This window comes from Nymphalis io, chromosome 9, assembly GCF_905147045.1.
Source record: "Nymphalis io chromosome 9, ilAglIoxx1.1, whole genome shotgun sequence".
NCBI lineage: Eukaryota > Metazoa > Arthropoda > Insecta > Lepidoptera > Nymphalidae > Nymphalis > Nymphalis io.
Window position 1 is genome coordinate 55642 of NC_065896.1, and position 28000 is coordinate 83641.

General features: G+C 38.3%; 1 protein-coding gene across 1 annotated transcript; it reads left to right on the forward strand.

The window, feature by feature from the left end:
* Positions 1–4265: 4265 nt before the first annotated feature.
* Positions 4266–28000, forward strand: LOC126770985 (chaoptin-like). Its single transcript, XM_050490623.1, has 6 exons — positions 4266–4413; positions 23433–23661; positions 24107–24242; positions 24361–24471; positions 24623–27594; positions 27667–28000. Exons 2-6 carry the CDS (start codon positions 23439–23441, stop codon positions 27963–27965), a joined length of 3741 nt encoding a protein of 1246 aa, XP_050346580.1. The 5' UTR covers positions 4266–4413; positions 23433–23438; the 3' UTR covers positions 27966–28000.

Genomic DNA, 28000 nt, shown 5'->3' on the forward strand with positions numbered 1-28000 from the left:
GACGGCAATGGCGGCCATTGAAATGGCATTCCATTTGAATCCGCGACATCAGAAGTGGGATATGAGTCTCATATTTTCTGCTACGCTTAGCTTCCTGAATTACAGCCGTTGGATATGCAAATTAAATTAAAGCAGTTACGATTTTTTTATTACGATCGTTTACGAACAAGAAGGAGTATTCAAAACTGACTGCCAATCTGCGCTAGTCGGAGTGGCAATCGAAGAAAAAGAAGTTACGATTTATTTTACTACCCTGCGACAGTATTAAAATTCAGCGAATGCAGATAATGTATGGTAACGTATTATAAGATGAAATAGATCTGGTGAGTACGGTCCAATTTGTTTAAAAGCTATAGACACTGTATCTTACTGTGTGTCGTATTTTATAAGTTTCTTAGTAACTTCACAAGTTAGCTTGTACCTACATTGCGATAATTTATTTATTCAGCTACCCTGCTTTTGGATTATTAATTAGCCTTGATCTTACGTAATAACAGCTAAGAAACATGTCTAATACAGCCATAAGCGTAGAAAAGGTAAAAGAAATGAATACTTACGTGACTCACGTTCCAGAAATCGATTAACGTCGTTGGAGGAATAAACCGTTTACCTCCCCGATGGACGCTGCCGTGACAGTGGATAGTGATTGTGACTATGGTGGAGCATCGGGACTCTACGGCGTTGTCTTCGCCAGTTCGTTCCGGAAGTGCTGCCACGAAACACGGTGCTGGTGCGACCGGTATCATTGATGCGATACGATCTATCAATACTACGGTGAGATCCAACCAATTTTTCAATTCCAATTTCGATCCTAGCATAAAAATGTATGCGAGTAGGTAGATCGCGCTAAAATTTAAAGCCAATAGTGATATTGAGTGTTTATATAGCATTTGTAATTGTTTGAACACGACCCGTGCAGAACCCTAGCAATTAACCTTGTTTGATTGGATATTGACATTGTAGTGATAAAGTATGTAATACTATTTTATGTTAGTATGGGAATAAGCTGATAGGTTTCAGGCCTTAATCTAGCAAAGTTGCGTGTACAAGAAATACTACTGTTGAAACCTTCTTTGTACATCAATTGTTTTATAAATAAAATAAGTTTTTTTTATTGAAGAAATTTGATATGTTATTTAATTTAATATTACAATATAGCATTTTGTTTAAAGCGTGGTTAATCAACAATAGTGAGAGAATATACAGATATGGGTGCCCGGCACAAAGAGTGGTGTCCCGAAGCGTGTATTGCGCTCTTCGATTGAGAGTATAAGGAACAGACTGTACTAGCCCAACAAGTCAGTTTGTAGCGTTGATGGTTAGTCAAGTCGCTCTGTGTGGAATTTGTTTATTAGCCACTGCTAACGAATGAATATTTTGTCCCAAGTCGCTCCAGGCTTCGATAGATGCGGGTTTCTCTATTAAATTAAAGAAGTGCCTTTTTAGCAACCAATGAGTGCAACCTAAGAGTTCTATCTCTTACGTTGCACTATCAGTCAAGGTCAGGTACAGCCGAACAATCCGAAAGGTAGGATCTATAATGGATTAGTTTTATTATATTTAATTAAGGAGCAAATTTATCGATTAACTAGTTGTGCCCGTGGTTTTACCCGCGTGTAACTTGAAGAGATCACTATCATCATACTTTTACTAATTTTTGTTTGTATTTAATTTAGGCTTTATTTACATGAAAAAAAAAAACATGAAAAAATAAAGTAAATATCCGTAACAGCCTGTGAATGTCCCACTGCTGGGCTAAAGGCCTCCTCTCCTCTTTTTGAGGAGAAGGTTTGGAGCTTATTCCACCACGCTGCTCCAATGCGGGTTGGTAGAATTCACATGTGGCAGAATTTCAGTGAAATTAGACACATGCAGGTTTCCTCACGATGTTTTCCTTCACCGTAAAGCACGAGATGAATTATAATCACAAATTAAGCACATGAAAATTCAGTGGTGCTTGCCCGGGTTTGAACCCACGATCATCGGTTAAGATTCACGCGTTCTTACCACAGGGCCATCTCGGCTTTTTTTTAAAGTAAATATATGCAGCAACAAAATAAGGTACCTACCTAGCCTATAAACTTTAACTTACAACGTTATTTACAAACCGAAAATAAACACGTATGTACGTGTGAGTATTTTCGAACAACCTACTCGACTACCCATTTTAATAATATATTCCTGCAATAAATATTTGACATTTATTTACCAATTTTGTAATTATTATTTAAATGAAGAATTATAATGTAATGTAATACCATATAATTAAGTTAAAATAATTTTCATTAATAATTTAAGTTAAAATATTTGCATGTCATAGGTGTGGTGACTAAGCATGTATATTATACTTAAAGCAAATAAATGGAATTGAATTGGATAGAATTATCAAAGCTATAAATGGTGCTAAAAACGATCTATGGTCTTGTCTCGATATTAATCATATAATTATTATGAAACCATAGAAATTAATATTTTATAAAAACGACTTTGCAAATAATGCATTGTTTTGGAACAGATTTTATTACCATACCAAAGGAGTACTGTTCTGGAGTCCTTACAACGATGCCAAATCGATTGCCGATACATCCAAGTGCTGACATTGCTGCATGACGCTACTGTTATGACCGTCAAAGTACAAAATCAGCTGTCTGACCCTATCTTAATGCATCAAGGTGTGAGACATGGGGATTTCATTTCCCCGAAATTGTTCACTAATGCATTAGAGGATACGTTCAAGACGCTGCACTGAGAATGGCGAGGCATACAAATAAACGGCGAGTACCTTTTACACTTGAGATTTGCAGACGATATCGTCTACTTGGCAGAAACCGTGCAGGACATACAGTATATGCTGAGCATAATGGCTGATTCTTTTGTTCGAATTGGTCTCCAGATGAACTTGGACAAAAACAAGATAATGTTCAATGAATACGTCAACCCGGAACCGATAACTCTTAACGGAGTTTCTCTCGAAGTTGTTCAGGAGTATGTGGCAAATTTTGTAAGCACGTAAAAGAATACAGCTGGGCTGGGCAGCGTATTGGTCAAATCTTTTCGTGATAAATACCGCAATGCTTGAAGAAAAAAGTTTTCAACAAGTGTGTCTTACCGGTTATGACCTACAGAGCTGAGACGTGGATACTGACAGTGCGGTTGCTCCACCATTTTAAGGTCGCTCAGCGAGCTCTGCAGAGGGCTACGCTCGAAGTTTCTCTGAAAGATCGAATCCCAAATGTGGTGATCCGCCATAGAGCCAAGGTTTGTCGACGTGGTCCAAAGGATTAGTAAGCAAACGTAGCGGAGGACGCCCAACGGCTAGGTGGAGTGACAATATACGCATAGTGGCTGGCAGTGGATGGAGACTGAGAGCTGAAGATGGAGCTCAGTGGCGTGCCATTGGAGAGATCTATGTCCAACAATGACGAAGGGTTGATGATGATGACAAAAGGTTATAGTTAACCTTATAAGGTATACATACATACATACATAAGGTAGGACATATAGCAAAACCAAAATTATAATGTTATTCCTTAGTACATAAGCTTAACAATCTGTAATCCATATGTCAACTTATGTTTTATGTTTGTGTGCTTAAATAAATTATTATTATTATTATTACATCTACGCATGTGCGAGTTAACCAATATATACCAGAATAAGTTGAACTCTATTTAATACGATTGATCGTGTAGATTGAGCTCAATTTGCATTGCAAGAAGGAGTTTAGAGTTATTCTATAGCAATTGCATCGAATAAATGTTCGACGTGACTTTAAATTGACATAGCTTTCTTATTTATAAATCAATTGAAATGAAACAAAGTGAAGTTAGCCACCACGCTGCTCCAATGCGGATTGGTGGAATACACTCAGAAACAAAGTAATTTGCTCTACTAATAAGATTATTTTTGATAACTAATGGAAGCCTTCTTAACGGCAACTCAAGTGTAACCCTCAAAACGGTTTATTAACTATATTAGGACGGCAGCTTGTGATAACTATTATTGTATGTTTATTTTTATATCTTGTAGCCGTTTAATATTAAATTGATTGTAGTAAATGTCGCTTATATCACTTCTGACATATTATCTTACATATACTATCGACATATACTATACACTATACACATATACTATATTCTGACATATACTATCGACTTTTTCGTCGTCTTTCTAATTTGTTCATAAAGTTCATTTGTTCATAGCTTCACGAAGGTCCAGCGCTCGTCGCTCCGTGCTTAGGAGTCAGTATTCAGTAAGTGCGTGGCCGCTGAGCGTAGTGGCTGTGTCACGTGACGGTGCGCTGTAGCTGTTGTAGCACTCGTACTCGTAGTACACGCGTACTGACTCGGTAGCTTGTGTTGACTTCAATGATGGTTATGGTTAAAGTTTATTGCGGAGGTCTCGATTAAGATCGTAAGTAAACAATTTTATTCGGTAACAAAACGTTGTTATACATATTAATGGTCCAAAAATATATTAATAACAAGAAACTATGTTTTATTTGTAATAATAAAACATGTTAAAACTCGTTAGGAGTTATTTAAAGTGTTTATAATATCTGCTTAAAATTTCTTTCCTTATTACATTACATTATATTTTTATACGTTATAATATAATTTGAAAACTATGTATAACAACATGTGATTCATATTCAAAATAAATAACACAGTGTTTTAATGCATCGGCAATATATTAATATAATTTTATAATCTGGAAGGATAATATGTGTAAGCGCTAGTGAGATGTGTTTGACAAAATGAATATATGATTTATTGAAGTAAGCTCTACGCGTGGGTCGTGCAATCAGTGGACTGACATAGATCAGACGGGAGGTCGTTCGAGATTCAAACTTATTGGCGCGAGTTTATCGTTTTTTCATAAATAAATCACTATTGCATTGAATAATTTAGTGCATTTTATTATCATGTAAGACCACTTATATATTGCTCTAATATGTATCTCAGAATTAAGACGATTTTTTTTCTATATTTTTACGATAACACATTAAAAGCAAACGGAAAACTATTTTTGAACAAGTCCTCTTTTAGATTTAATTTCATTTGGTTCCGGCAAAGTGGAATACAGCTACAACATCTCAACTCGTGAGTGTTTTAATAAAATAACGACTAATAAGGGATATTTTAAGCACATATCTACTGGTGGTAGGGCTTTGTGCAAGCTCGTCTGGGTAGGTACCACCCACTCATCAGATATTCTACCGCAAAACAGCAATACTTGATATTGTTGTGTTCCGGTTTGAAGGGTGAGTGAGCCTGTGTAATTACAGGCACAAGGGACATAAAATCTTAGTTCCCAAGGTTGGTGGCGCATTGGCTATAAGCGATGGTTGACATTTCTTACAATGCCAATGTCTAAGGGCGTTTGGTGACCACTTATCATCAGGTGGCCCATATGCTCGTCCACCTTCCTATTCTATAAAAAAAAACATATATTTATACGGTGGTAGGGTGGTAGGGTCAGCTCTGTGTAAGCTTTTTTGGCTAGGTACCACTCACTCATCAGATATTCTACAGCAAAACTGCAGTTCTTAGTATTGTTGCATTCCAGTTTGAAGGGTGAGTGAGCCAGTGTAACAAGAGGCACGAGGAACATAACATAACAGTTCCCTTAATTGATTACGCATTGGCAATGTAAGGGATGATCAATATTTCTTACTATGCCAATGTCTATGGGTGGTGGTGACAATTTACCGTCAGGTAGCCCATTTGTATGCATTTTGCCATTGTACTTCTTTGTACACATGAATATATTACAAATTTAGTATTAATAAATATGTACGACCCAGTTGTTATCGTAAAACTCAAATCTCATTAATTGAAAATATCTCTTCAGTCAATGTTATCATGCAGTCGAAGGAAATTAAAACGCCATGATATGGCGAACTTACGGCCGAAGTAATTAACTTTATTAACGGCCACGATTCATTATAATTCTAGACATCTTGTTGCTTATTTAGGGCATGACCTCTGTACCAAGTGGAATGTATATAGTACCTATACATACATATATATTATATACCATACGGTAGAAAGTGAAAAGTAAATTACATAAAATATCAGGTCGCATAGGTGGCGGTGTATTGAAAGTATGAGCAATAACACTTCGTGCCGTACTAATGTCAATGGATATTGGTGGAAGAACGCACCCTGATGAAGCGACATACAAAAAAAGTACAGTAACAGTAACAGCCTGTTAATGTCCCACTGCTGGGATAAGGCCTCTTCTCCCTTTTGAGGTGAAGGTTGTGGAGCTTATTCCACCACGCTGCTCCAATGCGGGTTGGTAGAATACACATGTGGCAGAATTTCAATGAAATTAGACACATGCAGGTTTCCTCACGATGTTTTCCTTCACCGTTAAGCACGAGATGAATTATAATCACAAATTAAGCACATGAAAATACAGTGGTGCTTGCCCGGGTTTGAACCCACGATCATCGGATAAGATTCACGCGTTCTAACCACTGGGCCATCTCGGCTGTTTCACTGGGACATCTCGGCTTTTTTTACTTTTTTTACAAAAAAAGTAACAACCTGTAAATGTCCCTCAGCCGGGCCGAGGCCTGCTCTTCTTCTGTGGAAAATGTTTGGAGATTCACGCTGCTATAATGCGATTGCTATTTTTAACCGACGCATGCAGGTTTCCTCGTGATGTTTTCCTTTTCCTTCAAACACGAGGTAAATTGTAAACACAAATTAAGCACATTAAAATTCAGTGGTACATGCCTGTCTTTAAACCCGCAATCATCGGTCAAGATTTACGTGTCTAACAACCTCAACTAATACAAAACTCCATAATATTAATCAATGATTTCGCTTGTCATACCTGCGAGCCCCATTCACTGGAAAACTTGTAACTATAGTGCAGTTGCTTGTGTGCGCGCAAGTAGCCGGTTACTGCGAACCGAACCCGCGGCGGAGACGCGGCGCTAACTCGCTAGCACGCTTTCGGAAGCACGCGTCACGTCGTCTAATTAATATTCATTGCCAACTTCCACTATTATCGCATTGAGCAGATTTGCTAATCTTAGTATAATGAGACAGAAGTGAGGTATAATTTTGTATAATATGGAATTACATTCGTTAGATAGATTAACGGGTTTTAACATATGTACGAGTAATTAATTCGATGAGATTTAATATATTTTGTAAGAAGTAGTATTTTAATAAATAATAAATAATTATATTCAACTTCTCACTAGTGGACAAGCTGGACGGATTCTAATGAAAATTGCGGTTGTGAAGTTAATGACGTCGTGACCCATTTAGGTATGACAGTGGGTACTTTTTTTAAATCATTTACAAAGAACAATGTTACTAAAACTAACTTTACGATGATTTAAGTGGATGGATAACAGCTAGGATATTATATAAATGTGTTAGATCGTAGTTAGTTGGCGTTACAGACATTTGATTATTCAGAGTGCGTAGCTCTACGCACACTAGCGTTCTGATTTTGTAGATCCATATAGTTTATCCGGTGAATATTCTACAAGGCCATGCTAAACACATACTCAGATTTACATTTGAATCTTCAGGTCCTTGCATACGTCCAAACGTTTTGTTCGCTCTGATTTGTCATTCCTTTTGTGTAATTTGTGAACATTGTAGCGACATTTACCTTTTACATATGTAAGTCGAGCACTTTCGAGCCCCGAAATTATTCATTTTAACTGAAATAAAATATTTTACTTGTAAAAATTCTATCTTACCATTTATTTGAGTTTAACAAATCAATTTAACAACTGGTGAGTTTTTAAAATAATTGCCCGTAACGAAATTGTTGTAACGAAATAACCTTACGAATTTGTTGCCATAGTAACTAGATTGTAACTTACACACTACCCGGCGTACAACGTGTACACTACCCGGAAACTATCTTACTCGATTAAGAAAATAAAAGGTTTTGGTATAAACACTTCAAAGTTCGATCTCTATATTTTTTTTATTTTATTTTTATCACCTGATGTTAAATGATCACCACCGCACATCGTGGTTTTACAGATTAATACGTCAGTTATATTGGTTCAAAACTTAAATTAAAATAATATGAATATTTAAAGCATATTTCGTATCATAAAATATAGTATATAAATAGTTACTTAATATTATAATTTGAAGTATAATTTCAAGGATTGACAAAAAATACTATATGTGTGAGCTAAATTTTTTATTTATTTTAAAACGGACAGGAGGCTTACCTGATCGAAAGTGACTACGTCCGCTTATGGACATCTGCAACACCGGAGGGCCTGCAAGTACGTTTCCGACCTGGAAGGAAGGCAAGGCCTTTATCAATTTATCGTTGTGATATGCGTTTGTACTGAGCTCTACAAAAGTTTTCGTCAGCCGCGATCGAAAGCAATAGTAGGCCTGTATCGTATCGTAACACCTCCCGCCTTCCATTTTCAATGAGAACTCTGTCAGACAGTGATATATTGTACTCCACTGCTTACCGCGGCCTGACGTTCGTATTATTTATTATTGTCGATACCATGGACGTGTATCGAGTGTCAGAGAGATCGCGGTATTACATACGAGTATGTACCTACTTTACAATTTGGAACGAATAGTTTTAATGAAGACTTGTTCTAAAATAATTATCGACATACGAGCCGTTTATTACTTTAAAGGTTTAGCAATTTAGTATTTTTTTTTTGTAGAATAGGAAGGCGGACGAGCATATGGGCCACCTGATGGTAAGTGGTCACCAAACGCCCTTAGACATTGGCATTTGTAAGAAATGTCAACCATCGCTTACATATCCAATGCGCCACCAACCTTGGGAACTAAGATTTTATGTCCCTTGTGCCTGTAATTACACTGGCTCACTCACCCTTCAAACCGGAACACAACAATACCAAGTACTGCTGTTTTGCGGTAGAATATCTGATGAGTGGGTGGTACCTACCCAGACGAGCTTGCACAAAGCTCTACCACCAGTAAAGTAGTATTTCAAAAATTTTCTTTATAGTATAGCGAAAATATTTAATAAAAGTTACAAGAAGCTAATTAAACGCGAAACGTCATCATCATCATATACAAAAAGGGACATCGCGGCACAGCCGTGCTACGTGGTAGTAGTGGGCGGCAGGTAAGTTCAGTGTACTTTGCGTAAAAGGGTCCTTTATATTGTAAAATAACCTGCGGTTACCTATTCAATATAAATTAAGGAATCAACTGTAAAAACCTACAAAGCCTATTCTCTACTTTTTAATGTTTAAATACTTTGTCATTAAATAAAAAAGGGAAAGATGTTTAGGTACAGCGATATACATACTAATAAGTACTCGTTTATTTAAATTAGATTGTAGTATCAGCGTCTCATTTATATAATTCGAGTCCTCTGTACAATGATTGTCTGGAAGAGATTGTCTTAGCGTCACGTCCGCTCTTTGTACATTATTTTGATTTTTTTTATATTTCTGTGTGTATTTAGTTTCGAATTCGATATAAAAAATAAAATATTGCGAACATTTAAAAGTTAGTTGTTGCTTTACGTAAGCTTAGCTTTGTATAATTCATTATTGGTAACAAATGATTAGCTTCAATGCGTATCTCTTTCATCGAGCCACAAAGTTGTTGAGACCGTTAATTTAATTTGCCTCGTAAACATCCAACAACACACGTAAGCGCTACAAGCCCTCGCGAGCTCCTCCGAGACAAAATTAATGACTACACCAGAACCGCGTGAAGAGCGACACTGCGGCTGAGTCGGCCCGAGTCCTACGCCTCTGTACGCCTCTATACGCCTTACGTATGTATGTGCGATACGAGTATGTAGATCAAACCAGAACCTATATTGAATTGTTATTTAGTAAAATAATTGATCATTGAATGCTAATAGTTATAATATCCATTGTCCTGTAGAAACATAAGTTGAGTGAACTGTCCACGTTTTGGTTTTGCTTCATATACAGAAGCACTACTGACACTACAGGATACCTTTGACGTGTGGATGATTTAATATATGTAATGTATGGAGCCCTCTGCTTACAAACCTGCCTGACTTACTTCACTCTTATTTTTGATTCAGGATAATAAAATTAAAATGATTGCGTCACTAAAATATGCTTGTAGTATTTAAATAAATTATCATCTTAAGTCAACATTCGTCTAATAAACAGATAGACTTAAAATAAGAGCAGAATGGCCCACATGGCCCACTGGTTAGAACAGGTGAACATTAACTGAAGATAGTGAGTTTAATTCCGAATATGCACCACGCAATGCTATGTTCTTTATTTGTGCTTATAATTAATATCTCGGTGAAGCAAAATGTCGAATGATATCTGCATGAGTCTGGATCTGATATCTGGATATATATAGACTGCTTAGACTTTGCTTTTTACTTTAAGATGTAAAATGACCCAACTAAAGTATAATTATAATTAAATTTATAGGACCAAACGACTTATTAAATTCGATCAAAGATTTATAAAAATATATATAATTTTGGGACCCTGTCTCTACGAAACGTGGTTAAACGCGAATTATCCTGTCCATAAAGATAAACATTAAGGTTGGATCGTTTAATAATTGAGTCAAGTATGAATACTTAATTAGGGCGACCCATGGCCGGCAGCGCTTTACAATATCCTTAAAGCGCTGTTGAATTGTCAATGCAATCTTAATTTAATATGCAATCTGTGATATTTAATCTATTGTTAGAATCAAATAACGGACGTGCTTAACTATTTAAAGTACCGATAGGGCTCAGTGGTTAGATCACGTGAATCTTAACCGATGACTGCGGGTTCGAAAACAGGCAGCCAATACTAAGTTTTGAAGTGCTTAATTTGTGTTTACAATTCATCTCTTATTCGAAAGGGGAATAAAAACATCGTGACGAAAAATATGCACATGTGTGGTCTGAAAATCTGCAACATGTGTATCTACTAATCTGCATTGGAACAACGCGGTGGAGTAGCCTTCAAACCTTCCTAACGAGAGGAACCTGAGCCTCACCGATGAGATGACGAGATGAATTTGTAGATATGGATCTTCCGCCAGGTCCTTCGTCTGAAGCGATCAATTTGCCTCAATAAATGAGACAAGCCTGTTCATCAATACCGTGAGCATTGGAAGGGAAAGGGTTCGTTAGTGGAGAACAATTCATATAAATACAATTTGGTTGAATGCCTTTTATGAGAATTGTCAGTAAGAAAATGCTTTCTACGTAAATAAACGTGAAATAGAAGCAAAACTGTTCAGAATAAATATATGTACATTAAAAAGATTATGAAATAGGACTTATAATAACGTATTTGTAGTTTATAAATACCGACATTTTAATCGTTTGTTATTTTTTATTTTATTTTTACTTCTCATATGATTCTATTCCGCGATGCGTCATTGCATACGAAACTCATGAAGGTTCAATAAATCCACCCACTCGCATTACAAAAAGGTCACAACTGATAAAAATTACGTGATGCGTTTCAAATTTCCGACCCCGATCCACCCCCAAGACATCGCGTAACCTCATATATATGAGGATTGCGCGGTCCTGTTGGCCGATACGTGCACATTTTTGTCAATCAACAGGCGGCTGTTGATTTAGATACTTGTTACTCTTGCCAACATATAAGTTACATTTGCACAGATTTTGTATTTGTTTTCCCTTTACTGTTGTATATTATGTTGAAATTCTTTGGCTTACTCACCGACTGACATGTAATAAAAAACATGTTATTTTTTTTTTTTATTATATTTGGGAAACAAACAGTATACACATACATTACCACATACATTATACAACAAATTAACTCGATCACACACCAATCAAGTTTCCACTTAAAACTAATTCATGTATGACAGTAAACAAGCAATTTTGTAAATTATAAATAATAATTATTAAGATTTAAACAGTTAACAACAGCAAAACAATAAATAGATAAAATAAAAACATTGACTAAGTTGACAAATGCACACAAACTCTTTTTTTAAATGTATTGAGCGTACAAGAAAACATGTCCAAGGCAATAAACTTCCTATTGTAGCTCTTACAAGAGCGATATATAAATTCATTTTGAGCATAATTGGTTCGAGTGGAGGGTAAGTGGAATAAAGCACTATTGCGTGTGTTCACTTTTTTACATCTAAAGTGAATTTCGCTTAAAAGATATGGACTATCATTCAAGTTATGAATTATTTTAAATAAAAAACTTTGATCTCGCATTGTACGACGATCCAGTAAGGAAATGATTTTAGGTGGATTACGATTCAGAGTGAAACATTTAGAATTAAGATATTTAACAAATTTATGTTGAATTTTTTCTATTGTATCAATATAAGTTTTATATTGTGGATTCCAGACTACAGAACCATATTCCAGCAATGACCGGACAAAGCAATTATATAAAAGAACAAAGGTTGTGTAATTTTTAAAATCTTTACTAACCCTGAGTATAAAGCCAAGCATTCGAAATGCCTTGGCAACTATATAATCTATATGGAATTTAAATGTTAATTTGCTGTCTAGGTATATCCCCAAGTCGCTCACCTCAGTTACTCGGGTAATATTGTCATTATTCAGTATGTAATTAAAAGTTATTGGATTTGACTTACGTGTAAAAGAAATAATGCAACATTTCTTAATATTTAAGTTCAGTGAGTTTTCGTTACAATAGTTACACAACTTATATAGATCATTTAGCAAAAGGCTACAATCCGAAGGATTAGCAATAAATTTAAAGATTTCCATATCATTGGTATACAACAGTATAGATGTATGATCAAAAATTTTATGAATATCATTTACAAAAATATTAAATAATAACGGACCGAGGTGAGAGCCCTGAGGTACACCCTTGAGGTAGCCCTTGATCGTCACCGCTTGACTTCTGTTGCGAAGGTATGAGGATAACCAACGAAGCAGGTCGCCATGTACACAAAATTGCTCTAGTTTATGCAATAAGATTGTATGAGATATTTTGTCAAAAGCCTTAGAGTAGTCAGTATACACAACGTCAACCTGACAGCCCCTATCCATAGCCATGGCAACATGATGTGTCAACTCACATACATTTGTCTCAGTAGATCTTCTATTCACAAAACCATGTTGTTCATTAATCAATGTACCCCTCACGAAGGGAAAGATACTGTCATAGATAATTTTCTCAAACAATTTTGCAATTGTACACAATTTGGATATTGGCCTATAGTTCTGAACGTTATTTTTTTTTTTTCTATGCCCCGCTCCGATGGCAAATGACTCTACTCCACCTGTTGGTAAGTGGTAGTAGAGTCCAAACGCGACGACGGCCAGTACAGTCGGGAAGAATATTCTGTACTAGCCGTCCCCGCCTTGCCGGCCCGCATGATGCCTCTTCACGCCTCGTTTGAAGGAACCCGGGTTGTAAGAGGAGGGGAACACGTGAGCTGGTAAGGAATTCCATTTTTTGGTAGTGCGACAAAGAAAGGAGTTGCCAAATTTCTTTGTGCGCGATGGAATTGATGTCACAGTTACGCGGTGACATCGAGAACCAGCTCGCGTGGACTTAAGAAGGAAGGGGGAAGCAGGAATTAGAGAGAATAATTCCTCAGAGCACTCGCCGTGATACAGTCGATAGAAAGCGCTCAGTGCTGCTATCTCGCGACGCAATTGTAAAGGTTCAAGGGTGTTTGTGACCTTTACGTCGCCAATAATGCGTACTGCACGTCGCTGCAACCGGTCCAAGGCCTCCAGTAGGTACTTAGCGGAGCCAGCCCAAAGGTGCGAGCAATATTCAACGCAAGGCCGTACCTGTGTCTTGTATAACAGGCACAGTTGTTGAGGCGTGAAAAAACGCCGCACCTTGTTCAGAACTCCGAGTTTCCGTGAAGCTGTTTTTATAATAGCCTCGATGTAATCCCTTGGACTAAGGTCGCAGCGAACGTCCATCCCCAGCATGGCGATTTTGCTTTGTATCATCAGCGGTGTGCCACAGAGGGAGGGATAAGGGTAAAATGGTGACTTTTTTCGCTGTGAGAGCGCATACCTGTGTTTTCTTGGCATTAAACTCAATAAGATTATCAGAACCCCATTTGGCGATGAGCTCTAACGTCCTATCGAGTTCAATGACAAGATTCTCCCGCCTCTCCTCAGTTTCCGCCCGCCCAGCCACTGCGCGTCCGTGGTATCCACTATGCACTGTACTATCATCTGCATAGCAATGTATGTTCCCAAGAGAGAGCATATCATTGATATGCAAAAGAAAGAGTGTGAGAGATAGCACAGATCCCTGGGGGACCCCAGCATTCATTACATAGAATTGTGAAGCGCAACCATCTACTAAAACACGAAGGCTACGCTTGTGTAGGAAGCTGGCAATCCAGGTGCATAGCTGAGCAGGCAGACCATATGCCGGTAGCTTGGAGAGAAGACTTCTGTGCCAGACCCTGTCGAAAGCCTTGGAGATATCGAGGCTGACAGCCAACGATTCTCCATGCTTGTCGATAGCTTCACCCCAGAGGTGTGTTACGTACGCTAGAAGATCACCTGTGGACCGTTTTGGTCGAAACCCGTACTGACGATCATTAATTAGACAGTGATCTTCTAGGTAATGGATCAGTTGGTTGTTTAGAATCCGTTCCATCACCTTACAAAGTACTGAGGTGATAGCTATTGGTCGATAATTTGCCGGGTCAGACCGATCCCCTTTTTTGGGAAGCACTTGCACATTAGCTCTTCTCCAAGCCTCCGACACACATACCGAAAAGAGAGAAAGTTGGAACAGGCGCGTTAACACAGGAGACAGCTCCGCCGCGCACTTCTTCAGCAGAATGGCTGGTATTCCATCGGGACCGCTAGCTTTCCGTATATCAAGTGAGCTCCGCACGCACATCACGTTGCCTGATTTTGATGTCAGGCATCGTGTGGCCACATGAAGGCATTGTTGGTGGCTGCGCACTACAATCATCGATCACAGAGTTGTCGGCAAAGAGTTTAGCCAGGAGGTCGGCTTTCTCCTGCTGACTGTGAGCTAGCGATCCGTCCGGATTTCTGAGCGGTGGCAGCGAAGGTTGGCAGAAATTGTTTTGCACAGACTTGGTCAGACGCCAGAAGCGACGGGAGCCCCTAGGATGCGAAATAAGGTCATGACCAATCTGTACAATGCGCTGTGCATCTGCTCTCGTGTATGCCTTCCTACAGGACTTGGAATTTTTATTGTAGTTTGCTTTCAGTGAGTCAATGTTAGATGCCCCGCTAATGCAGCCGTTGATCCACGCGCGATATGCCGCCTGCTTAGATGATACAGCGTCGGCACATTCAGGAGTGAACAAACGGTTACGCGTACCCCTATTGATGAGATCTGAGCTAGGAATGTAGTATTCCATTCCTAACATGATCTCATCAGCAACAGCAGCGGCACTAGCTGTCGGGTCATTCCCACTGAAGCAACGTTCCTTCCAAGGGACTGACGCATAGTAATCACGCATACCGTCCCATCTGCCGACTTATAGTGGTGCCAAACGCAACGTTTGCATACCGCTGATGGCGGCAGCTTGGCCTGTGGCACTTTGGTAGATATAAGGCCGTGATCCGAAGAACCAAGTGGAGCTTGAACCACAACCTGATATTCCACCGGGTGAGAAGTCAGCAGAAGATCCAGTAGAGAAGGCGCTTGCCCATCAATGTCTGGGATCCTGGTGGGCTGATCAACCAGTTGGGTCAAGTCGTGTGTGAGAGCAAAAGCATGAGCAGTTCTTCCAGCATGGTCAGTTTTGAGAGATTTTAACCATGATTCATGGTGAGCATTAAAATCCCCCAAAAACACCAATTCCGCGTTAGGAAACTGCTCTTGCGCAGCATCTGCCACCCGACTAAGATGGTCAAATAATCGGCTTGTCTCCAAGTCACCATTGTGGGATCTATAGAGGCACACGTAGACTCGACTCTGATGAACCAGGTCCACACGTACCACCAACATGGAGAAGGAGGGGTCCTCCAAGCAGCGCAATCGGTGACAACAAACATCCGCCCTGACGAACAAGCATACTCCGGCTTTCGCTTGAAAAGATTCTTCAAGCATGTAGCCGGGATAGTTAAGGTAGCTGGTGTCGGCAGGGCGGAGTATTTGCGTCTCCGTGAGAAACAACATTGCTGGCCGTGCTGTCTCGAGATGGTGGTGGACAGCGTTGAGGTTAGCGTGGAGTCCTCGGATGTTAGAGAACTCGACCTCAAACAGCGTGGGTATGGTGGGGGTGTGCACCGCTGACCGTTATTTCTTAGTTGCGCTACCATTTGGAAAAATAAGGAAAAGAGACGTGAAGCGAGCGACGTATTGCCACGATAGGGATGGGCAAAGTATGGAGGCGTGTTTTCCCAAATGGTTGCCAAAAGGGGAAAATATACTGATCCGCCGGACGGAAGGGCCCCCGAACCACCCTGGAAGTGGCCGCCGTGACCCCACCTTCCGGTCACCAACCGGCACGACGGTCCACCCCGAGATTATGCGAGCTGGTTAGGCATGCTCGGTCCCCTGTACTATGCCACGGGCGGCCAGCGGAACAGCCGTATCTTCAGGTCTCCCTGTCCGGCAGGTCAATACAGTTTCCCCCGGCATTGGTTCAACAGCCGTCTCCACTGGACCAACACCCATCGCGGCAATACTCGCTCGGGCACTGGCTGTACGCTGGCTAACCTCGAAACGCGGCTACAAGCCACTTCACGAGTTTTTCACCCTGCGTACGGTGGTAACAAGCCAGGCGGATGTTAACATCCTACCACCAGATGACCAGATGGTCGCTCAGATATCCTTTAGTCGCCTCTTACGACACCCATGGGAAAGAGAGGGGCAGTGAAATGTATTCTTTCTCCGTCACTGCACGGATAATATGTTTATCTCCAGATTTATAGATGGGAATGATCTCTCCCAAATTTTCGGAATTTCACCGCTACGTAGTGATTTTTTAAACAGAATAAAAATTGGATAAGCAAGTGATCTGTAACAAAGTTTTAGAAATATTGGTGGGATTTCATCAGGGCCATATCCTTTATTAAGATCCAACCTTTCCAGATACTTTTCAACAGTGGCTACAGACAGTTCTATATGTCCAATATCCAAATTACTATTACTACCAGAAGAACATTTAAGTGTTGGAGAGGCGACTGACTTCTCATAAACGGATTGAAAATAATAATTAAAAAGTGAGCATACATCTCTCCCCCCACAAGCAGTACGATTCATTAACAATAGATTATTAGGTAGACCAAAAGATGATTTCTTAGATTTTACAAATGACCAAAAATATTTACTATTACTGCGTATTTTTAACTCAGCTTTATAAATATAATAATCATAACATCTGATTTGCTCTAATTTTTGGCGGTCTCTTAGTATACTAAATGAGTCGTAGTCAACTAACCTTTTATATATCTTCCATTTTCAATGATATTTCAATTTTTCTGAAATGATTTTTATCAAGGCCCTCGAGTACCAACACGGGTAGTTTTCGACATACTTAATAACTTTGACGCCGACATGATTAGAAATTATCGAATTGATGACATTATAGAATGTATCAACTGCATGAGAAATTTCACATTCATGAAGTGTATCATACCAATCCACTTGAGCCAAAGCGTCATTGATAGCATCGTAGTTAGCATGTCGAAACAAACGTATTGTACGTTGCGATGATTGTAAAGAGAGATGAGATGTCTCTGTGGTGACCTGAATCTGCAATGCAGGGTGATGGTGGTCTTCTACTACCAAAGGAAAGAGACATCGATTGACTATACAATCAGAGTTGCCTATTATTAAGTCAAGGAACCTGCCATTACAAATAGGAATTGAATTGTATTGCTTAAATTCAGTAAAATTTAGAAAATTACAGAAGGAAGTTATATATTTAAATCAAAATTATTTGTATAAATATTGTTTGTTATTTAACGGCCTGGAGGCGATCGTTCCCTCGCCGTGGTATCAACTATAAAGTCGTTAATTTTATTTAAATTCATTTCGTCTTTCATTTTATTTCATCCTCCAATACAATTAGCTTCTCAACAACTCGTATTTTGACGATAAACTGACCAACCAGCAAAGGCATCCCCAGAGACAGCTAAAGGGAGCAGGCGGCCGCTCGTTTGAAAACTTCTTGGACTTACAATCTGCAGTGACCCTAAGTAGATAAAGACGATGATTGCAATAATTATGCTGTAAAGCAATTGTTATTCCGATCATTTTCATCCATATCAAATTAACTTAGTTTCTAAACAAAATCATTTATATTTATTTCAAAAATGTTTGATAAAAAAACATATCATTTTATCCGTTACGTGTATCTTCGTATATGTCATTTGAATTTTTATTTAACACTGACGTTTTAAGAAAGAAGAATACAAGCAAAATACTCCTCAGTGTCCCAGAGGTTACGGTGGCTAAATAGCTTTAGTGTGACACGTGACATCGAGCTTTATTGCGATTAAAGGTTAATAACCGTTCCTCGACCCCATGACGTCACACTTACTTGCTTACAAGCACGTAAAAGTCATCGAACTGTTTGTATTGTATCATCATTAAGCTTAATTAAACATAAATTCTTAAACCTATATAAGTATAACGACGCGGTGACAGCCTTGTGACACAACATTAGATATATTAAAAAGCAAATAATTGTTAATTATATTATTAGTGTTATAAGTATGTATATAATAACGTACCTACATTCTATATCCTATCCAGCTCTCTTTTCAGATGTTTTAACTTTTCTTCGAGAGCTGTTATTCCAGCATCATTCGTAAGGATCCCTGGCTAGCTTGTATTTATTAAAATCTTTCAATGAGGTTGGCCTTCGTACGCCGAAAACTGGTTTCTTGGCTGGCCATTATCATATCTCTGAAACTTGCATTTACTTCCCGAAGACTAGCCTCGGCCTGTATTTGCTGAATGACGGCTAATTGCTTAGAAAACCAAACCCGAAGTAGCAGCCGAGGCAGATTTTTTTATAGAATAGGAAGGCGGACGAGCATATGGGCCACCTGATGGTAAGTGGTCACCAACGCTCTTAGACATTAGCATTGTAAGAAATGTCAACCATCGCTTACATATCCAATGCGCCACCAACCTTGGGAACTAAGATTTTATGTCCCTTGTGCCTGTAATTACACTGGCTCACTCACCCTTCAAACCGGAACACAACAATATCAAGTATTGCTGTTTTGCGGTAGAATATCTGATGAGTGGGTGGTACCTACCCAGACGAGCTTGCACAAAGCCCTACCACCAGTTTTGGTTGTCTTCCACCGTTACTGAAGCGAGTCAGCATTCAGGCCGCGATGCTAATTCAGCTAAGCCTCGCATTACTTATACAGCGCGTGTCAACATAATCTCGCTCCTACGAATGTAAAAGGGACGAGAATTCCAAATAATTTTGTGTTCGGCGCGGAGGCGAAGAGCGGGTGCGGCGTGGGTTTCGGCGAGCGAGTGGAATGAGTTCTCTCATCGGTTTTTATGTGGCAGCGGATGTCACTGTTTCACGTCTGTGCCGTTTTATTTAAATTGTCGTTTTTAGTCCGAAGCATGTATATTAATATAGAAGCAAACTTGCCAGTAAACGTTGTGTAAAGTCACTTTTCTGAAATTAATATTAAACAGTAGATTCAGGCCATTTTACTATTTCTTAAGAAAATAAACGTAATTCTTCTGACTTCAGACTACGAGTACATAAATTACCTGGCATGGTTAGTTTAGCTTATGTTCAATACTTAGTTAATGAATCACGAGGTAAAAAAAATTATACAAAATATATCAAAAGTATAAAAGTAGAGCTTACTATGAAAGACATGTTTACTCCTTGCACAGATTTCTTCCATCACATCTAAAAATAAATAATAATAATGCAGACAGATAATTCCATCGATTAGTGCCTTCAGTAGACACATACAGTCATACAACATTTAAATAACATTATACTCAAATATATCTTTTATTACATACAATATTAGACGTATATATTACACAAATACTATATAAATATACATTATACATAGATCCAAAAATTAATGTATGTACATTCACGTATAAAGTAAGAAAATGCTCTTTCAACTTTTTTAAAAATAAAATGTGATTTGCTAGTGATTTCTACAGTCTCGATGCATTAACAGTAAACGAGTAGAGATAGAAATCAGTGGAGTGAGGTCCCACTGTCCAAATTCTTCCACGTATCCTACCTGGAAGAATTTAGACATTGGAACGACAAAGACATTTAGATGTGTTCAAGAAAGTAAAGCGCTCTTCAAGATAATTAGGTGTAAAAGGGCTAAAAAGAAAATCATAAAGAAGACAGGATGGAGCCCTGCGAAACAGGAAAGGAAGGCACATGTATTGGAACTTTTTTAGTGAATGAAGGGAGAAGTGAACTTTCTTGCTAATCTCGTTGATATTCTTAAACCATGACAGGTCACTTCTTAAGTGGAGACCCAGATGCCTGGCCGTGTCGGTGTAGCTGCCAATAATGATTGCCTGAGATTTTAATCAGTTAGCAACGAGATGACAACATAAAGGTGAAAAGCTGGGCTAGGAATTTTAGATAAAACGAATAAACGGAAATGTAAATTAATAAAGAGAAAATTTGAATACGTGTGCTACGTGTGTTGTGTGGAAGGATCATTATTTAGTTTACGATTTTTAACAACTTATTGTGTTCGTTCACCATAAAGATGACCTTGGGTTTTCTCTTCAGTATCATGTTAAGCATTATCGAACATTTTCATCGAATAACTGCTTCATAATAACATCCGTATTTGTTATATGAAATACATTTTATTGTTCGTTACCATTCTCGGTGTCATCTATTTTTACTTTAAGAAACTCAGGTTTGATATTTTCTTTATCGAAGGTATAATGTATATTTTGTTTCTTATTAAGTAAGTGAATTATTTTTCTTTGATTTAATAAAGAGGGTGAAATAAAATTTACAAAAGACGAAATTAAGAGTGGTAATGAAATTTATTGCGTGGGATCCAATTGAGTCTCGCGACGAGGCGTGAGTGTTTTTGTGACATCTTTCGTTAGTATAACATACATAACATACATACATATATAACATACTTGATTGTTGAGAAAATTGCATAAACGTCTTAAATACATAATGCTATATTTAAATATATCTTTTTGTATTTTCGTTTCTACATACATATAAAGTTTAAATATAAAGAAACAAAAGCCGTCTATTTTTGTAGAAAGCAATTGTATCATTTTGAAAACGAAAAGATTCAAACTTACTAATATATCGCTGTGTAATATATCATTTTTGTTGTATGGAAATCTGTTTGTGATTAAATAATTATAAAGATGCAAAAATTAACTAGGAAAAGTTAGTAGATGGGCATATTTTCCTATTATATTTTACTTTACTTTAAATTAAAAAACAGCACAATAAATCACGTACACACAAGCACTAACTCTTGTGTCTAAAAGGTTTGGCATAAATAAATGTTTATATGTTTCGAAACCATCTTTAGTAATTATAGAATTAATTTGTAGTATTTTTTTTTATTCTTCTTTGTTTTCTATTAAATATAATGCTAGTTAATATTTATGAAGATGTTGAACCGTTTTTACAAAACGTTTAATATAAAATTGAAAATATTGCGGGTAAAATTGTATCAAAATATTTAATAGTTTATTTCACAATTTTCTTATAATCATTGCTTTAACAGCAAAAATATAATTACAAAGGGGATAGCAAACGACTCATACTACATATCTTAAATTATGTTTTATTTCTACCTTATTCAGCCCTTCTCCTACACAAAGTTTCTCCCACTCGTCAATTATTATACAACAAACAGCCGTATAAGGAAAGTTATATATAACTCATATATGAGTTTGTATATGGAATGATTGATATTTCATATACTATCGACTCCTCGGGAAGGTCATGATTCATCTTTTGGCGGCCCATTTGTGTCCTCCTTTATTAAATAAATACATACACATCTAATCTGTATTTAATAATAAGTTTAATATTAGGTCCTTACATATGAAATTAGCGTTATGTCGTACTGATCACTTTGATCTGGTTAAGAATTTCAAATTCAAATTTATAAATTCATTTAGCTGGTACATTTGAGTTTTAAAAACAGTCAATCATTTGTTTTTACCTCATTATTTTTTTTTTCTTTGGCGTCGCTTATTACCGCACAATGGAAAACTGAAATATCGGTATATTTACGAGTACGAGTTCTACAGTGGCACCAGTGCTGCAGAAACAGCTCGAAGGATTAAAGGCTATTGTGGAAGCGGATCCATCACAAAGCACTTCAGAGATAGCTGCAGGCTTCGAGGTAAGTGATAAAACTGTATTAATCCACTTGAAGCAAATCGAGAAAGTAAAAAAACTTGAACGATGGGTACCTCATGAATTGAGTGAATCGAACTTGCAAACACGCGTCGACTGTTGTGTTACTTTGCTCAACCGAAAAAATTTTTTTTTTTTTTATAGAATAGGAAGGTGGACGAGCATATGGGCCACCTGATGGTAAGCGGTCACCAAACGCCCTTAGACATTGGCATTGTAAGAAATGTCAACCATCGCTTATAGCCAATGCGCCACCAACCTTGGGAACTAAGATTTTATGTCTCTTGTGCCTGTAATTACACTGGCTCACTCACCCTTCAAACCAGAACACAACAATATCAAGTATTGCTGTTTTGCGGTAGAATATCTGATGAGTGGGTGGTACCTACCCAGACGAGCTTGCACAAAGCCCTACCACCAGTATGTAATGAAGGGATTTTAAATCGAATCATTACTTATGATGAAAAGTGGATACTAATATGATATATAATTGGAAGTGCTCGTCGCAATGGTGGAATCCTGGAGAGCCAGCCAAACCCTGTCCTGAACGAAAATTGACTCAGAAATAGTTACTTGTGAGTGTTTGATGGACTAGCGCCGGTGTCGTTACTACAGCTTTCTAAAATCTGGCCAAACGATTACGGCAGATATCAATCGTCAGCAACTGCAAGCCATGAAGGAAGAACTAGCTGCTAAACAACCGAGATTGGTCAATCGCTCTAGGCCACTGCTACTTCACGACAACGCAAGAGCACACACTGCACAACAAACAGCAACTAAGCTAGATGAGCTACAATTTAAATTTCTGCGACATCCACCGTACTCCCCGGGCCTTGCTCCAACAAATTACCATTTTTTTCAGAATTTGGACAACTTCTTACAAGGAAAAAAATTTAACTCCGATGCGGCAGTCCAAACCACCTTCAAAGAGTTTATTGATTCTCGCCTATGAGATGGAAAAAGTGCATAGATAATAACAGTGCTTACTTTGATTAATTAAATATATTTTACAAAAAAAAATTGACTTTATACTCCTCCTGTACAAAACGCCAATTTCATATGTAAGGACCTAATATTTCAACAAAAAGTTTTTAAATGTATTATCGAATTTTAAAATCTCAGTGTGCGATGCGTTGGGCATGGCGGCGGAGAGAGTCGTATCGTTGCGGCAGCATCGTCGCGGCTGGTGCGGTCGGGCCCGTGCTGACTGCAGCTCTGCTGGTGCTGATGCCACGCCCGATCTCTGCGCCTGCCGTCTCCCCGAGACCTTGTGCCGCCAATCCGCTGTGCATCTGCCGGGCTGACCACTTCGCCTGTGACTATGTGCCATTTCATCGCTTTCCTGACACCGGTAAATACATTTAGCATTTTGTTTAACTATATTAAAGTCAATTTGAATACTTTTTACGATATTTTTTCGCGAATAACTAGATAAACATGTGGCACATTCATTTAAAAGATATTTACCTATGAATTCCTTCATCACTGAGCCATAAGATAATTTCGTAGTTTTTGTGAAAACATAAAGTTCACTTAAAACTCACGTTAAAAATAAAAAGAAGGAAAAGTGAAACAGTATATATATATATATATATATATATATATATATATATATATATATATATATATATATATATATATAAATATAAGAGTTAAAAAAGGCCACGCTAGCCACCGCCTCACCCACGATTTTTACAAGAGCACTCGAGTTCTGCTTTTATATAACATAACCACTAAAGTTTTTAAAATCAAATAATATAAGAAGTAAAAGTTTAGTTTGCTTGTGGTGCAAATAGAGGCCGGTGTGCTGCACGTGGCGGTGTCGGCGGCGAGGCTGGGCGCGCTGGCGGAGGCGGCGCTTGATGCGCGCGCGTTGCGGACTCTGGTGCTCGTCGCCTCACGGCTGCATCACATTGAAACCTCTGCGATGGCGTAAGCATATTACGTTATGTTTGTTATAATTATAAGTGGTAGTGAAAGTCTTTAGTACCTTAGGTATTATAGTTTTAACAAACTATATTTATATAACATATAAGAAATTTCTTCACAGATCAATGGCATCCAGTCTGGCATCACTGGATTTAGGTTACAACGAATTCACAGAGATACCAATAGAAGCGCTTCGACACTTGAAAGTTTTAAATTGGCTGAATTTACAGAAGTAAAAACTTATTTTTTTTTATTTTACTGAAATCTATTTAGCAACCATAGTTAATAAATTACTTTGTGATATGAAGGACGGCATAATTTCGTTGCTTAAAATATTCAATGGAATTTGGCAGATAATTTAAATAAGTTTTATTTTCTTTCAGCAATTACATAAGCGATTTGGACCCAAAAATAGATTGGGGTGGTCTGTCAGAGTCTTTGACAAGTTTGTCGCTTAGTAACAACCACATATGTATTATACACGAAGATGCTTTGTCGTCTCTTCGATATTTAGTTCAGCTGGAACTGGATGGCAATCGACTGAGGCATTTAGACGCGGGCGCTCTGCCTCCCTCTCTGGCGCTGCTGCGACTCTCTGACAATCTACTATCGGATCTGCCGTGCAGAGCTCTGATATTATTGCCACGACTTCGCCACCTTCACCTAAGAAACAATATATTGCAGCCAATATCAAACACATCTTGTCGAAGCGAACGTTCCAAAATAGATTCCCTTGATCTAAGTAACAACGAGCTCACAGACGGCTTCTATCTTGAGTTTTATCATAATCTTCAACTGAAACAGTTAGTTCTGGATCTAAACGAGTTTACTACTATGCCATCGTTCGTACTGGATTGTGGTCGGCTAGAAAAATTATCGATGTCTTACAATAACTTGCAGCATATATCAGAATCAACTTTACACGTACTTAAACATACCTTGGAACGATTAGAATTAGATCACAATGAGCTGATGACGCTCCCTGATAGTATGCGGGAGCTGAATCGTTTACGATATTTATCACTAGCCTACAATATGTTACAGGAAGTAAGAGCATTGCCGCCTAATTTACATACCCTCTCATTAGCCGGGAACTTTATAACGTCATTTCCCGTTAGTTTAAAAGATTTGAATCCTGGAACACTAACATATTTAGATCTTGGCTATAACCGCATCTCCTATATAGTAATTGACTTGTTCGGTACGTGGTCTGAAGGACTCACTACTCTCAGTTTGCGTGGGAATAGACTGGCGCAGTTAGCACTTGGTTCTTTCCCGCCGCTGCCCTTGCGCGAGCTGGTGCTTAGCTTTAATGATCTTTATTACGTAGAAGCTGGAGTTTTTTCCAATTTAACGTATTTAAGAATTTTAGAATTATCATCTGCTCTATTTAGCGGAGAGATATCGACCCGCTCATCACTAGGAGCTTTGACTTGGCTCGGCTTAGATAACAATAATATTCATTTTATATCGTCAGACGATATGCAAAATTTTCCTTCATTAGAATATCTCAATTTAGATTTTAACAAAATAATAGAATTTCCCAGCGAAGTAACTAAAACCAACGGATCTTATAAACTAAAAGAGCTGAGACTGTCATATAATTATATAAGTAAAATTAATTCGGAATTTCTTGAGATTTTGATAGAATTACAAAGTGTCGATTTATCTTATAATCGCATGAATAATATAAGCGAACGTAGTTTCTACAATTTGCGGAACTTGGTTTATTTAAGTTTGACTGGGAATGTTATAGAATTCATTGCCGATGAAGCTTTTGCTGATCTTCCAAAAATAGAAGTTTTGGATTTGCAAGAGAATAATTTAGTCGAGTTTTCAACAAAATGTTTTGCAAATGTATCGAATATGGATACTGATTTTGCAGTAAATGTTAGTTATAATAAAATTGCATCCCTTGTCGGCGGGCGAGTTGCGTCTATTAATATTTTAGACTTGTCGCATAATCTTATAGAATTCATATCGAGAGACTTTTTTAATTCTCTAGGTGAACAAATTCGTCAAGTTTTTCTTTCTTACAATAAAATAACATTGCTCGATAATTCTGCTTTCGGATCGTTACCTAATTTGAATATTTTAAATTTGCATGAGAATGACATCAGCATAATAAAACGTCGTGCTTTTTCAGATATGCCTTCATTACAGATTTTAGATTTGTCTCGAAACAGAATAGGACAACTGTCCGTAGAACAGTTTCATAGCTTACATCGATTAAAACTTTTGCGCTTAGATAAAAACAAACTGCGGGCGCTGCCTCGTGACGTCTTTAAGAACACTGTTTTAGAATATGTAGATTTGAGTAATAACCAATTGGCTTTATTTCCAAGTAGCGCTCTTACTCAAGTAGGGTTTACGTTACGCCGTCTTGAGCTCTCTTATAATCGTATTGAATACCTTGATTCTGCCATGTTTCACGCGACTGCTTTCCTGCACGAGATGGGCTTATCACATAATGCCCTCACGGTCCTTTCTGATAATACACTTGCAGGGCTACCGCGACTGCGTCGCCTTGATCTTTCTTTTAATTCAATCAAAACAAACTTTAAAGAGCTTTTTCATAATGCTCCACGTTTGAGGCGCCTTTCGTTGGCTAATACTGGCCTTAAGGGTACACCACACCTTCCTCTCGCTAATCTAACTGAATTAAATCTTAGTGGAAATTATATCACTTCATACGGTGAAAATGACGTGCGTCATCTTTCTAATTTACGAGCTCTTGATATTGCTGGAAATAAATTCACTTCCCTTCGACCCGCAATGTGGGCATCATTACCACAGCTAATTTCCCTGGACGTATCTCAAAATCCTATAGTGCGAATACAACGCGGTCTCTTTGATGGTCTGACTCGTTTACTTTATCTTAGAATGGACAATCTACGAAATGTAGAAACAATAGAACCCCGCGCATTTCGTGCGCTGGTCTCACTGAGGTCATTGACATTGGAATCACCTACTAGTGAAACTAAAGATGTTCCTATTGCAGAAATAGTTTCTGCCACACCTAACTTAGAAGCTATGATAGTTAAAATACATAAGGAAATGTTAGATTCCCAATTTTTGACATTACGAGCACCTAAGCTTCGATCTTTAGAAGTAAGCGGTAAGATGCGACGCGTGGCTCCTGACGCTTTCACTGCTCTCGGTCGACAACGCTCTCTGTCTTTACGATTAACCAATTCAGCTGTATCAGAGCTACCACCAGGTCTCGTGAGGCCTCTAGTTCGCATACCACACCTGACTCTCGATTTTACTAATAACCATCTCGTTAATTTTGGACCAGCAGTTGTATACCCAAATTTGACAGGTTGGAATCGTTTTGCAACAAAACTTTTGCCAGGTGAGTACAACTATAACAATTACCTACTTAGGTCTCCTATTTTTCAAGTCAGAACTACAATTTTGTTGTCAGGAGGCCTGCTACTCGAGGGAAACCCACTCCGGTGTGGCTGTTCGGCATCTTGGGTAGGCGCGTGGCTAAGACGGTGGACAAGCGAAGTAGGCGGCGGCTCGAGAGGTGCGCGGGCGGCGGCGCGACGCAGTGCGTGCGTCACCAGCCCGCGCGCGCCGCCGAGACCTTTGCTCGAGCTTCACGCCGACGAGGCTGAGTGTCACGCAAGCGCACTTTCGAGTCGTTCACATAAACTTTATTCACATCATTTAATGTATTCATTCGTTCTAGTGTTCAGTGCTGTATTCTCATTTAGTTAGTATTCATGAGGAATTTTTTTTGACAACATTATAGT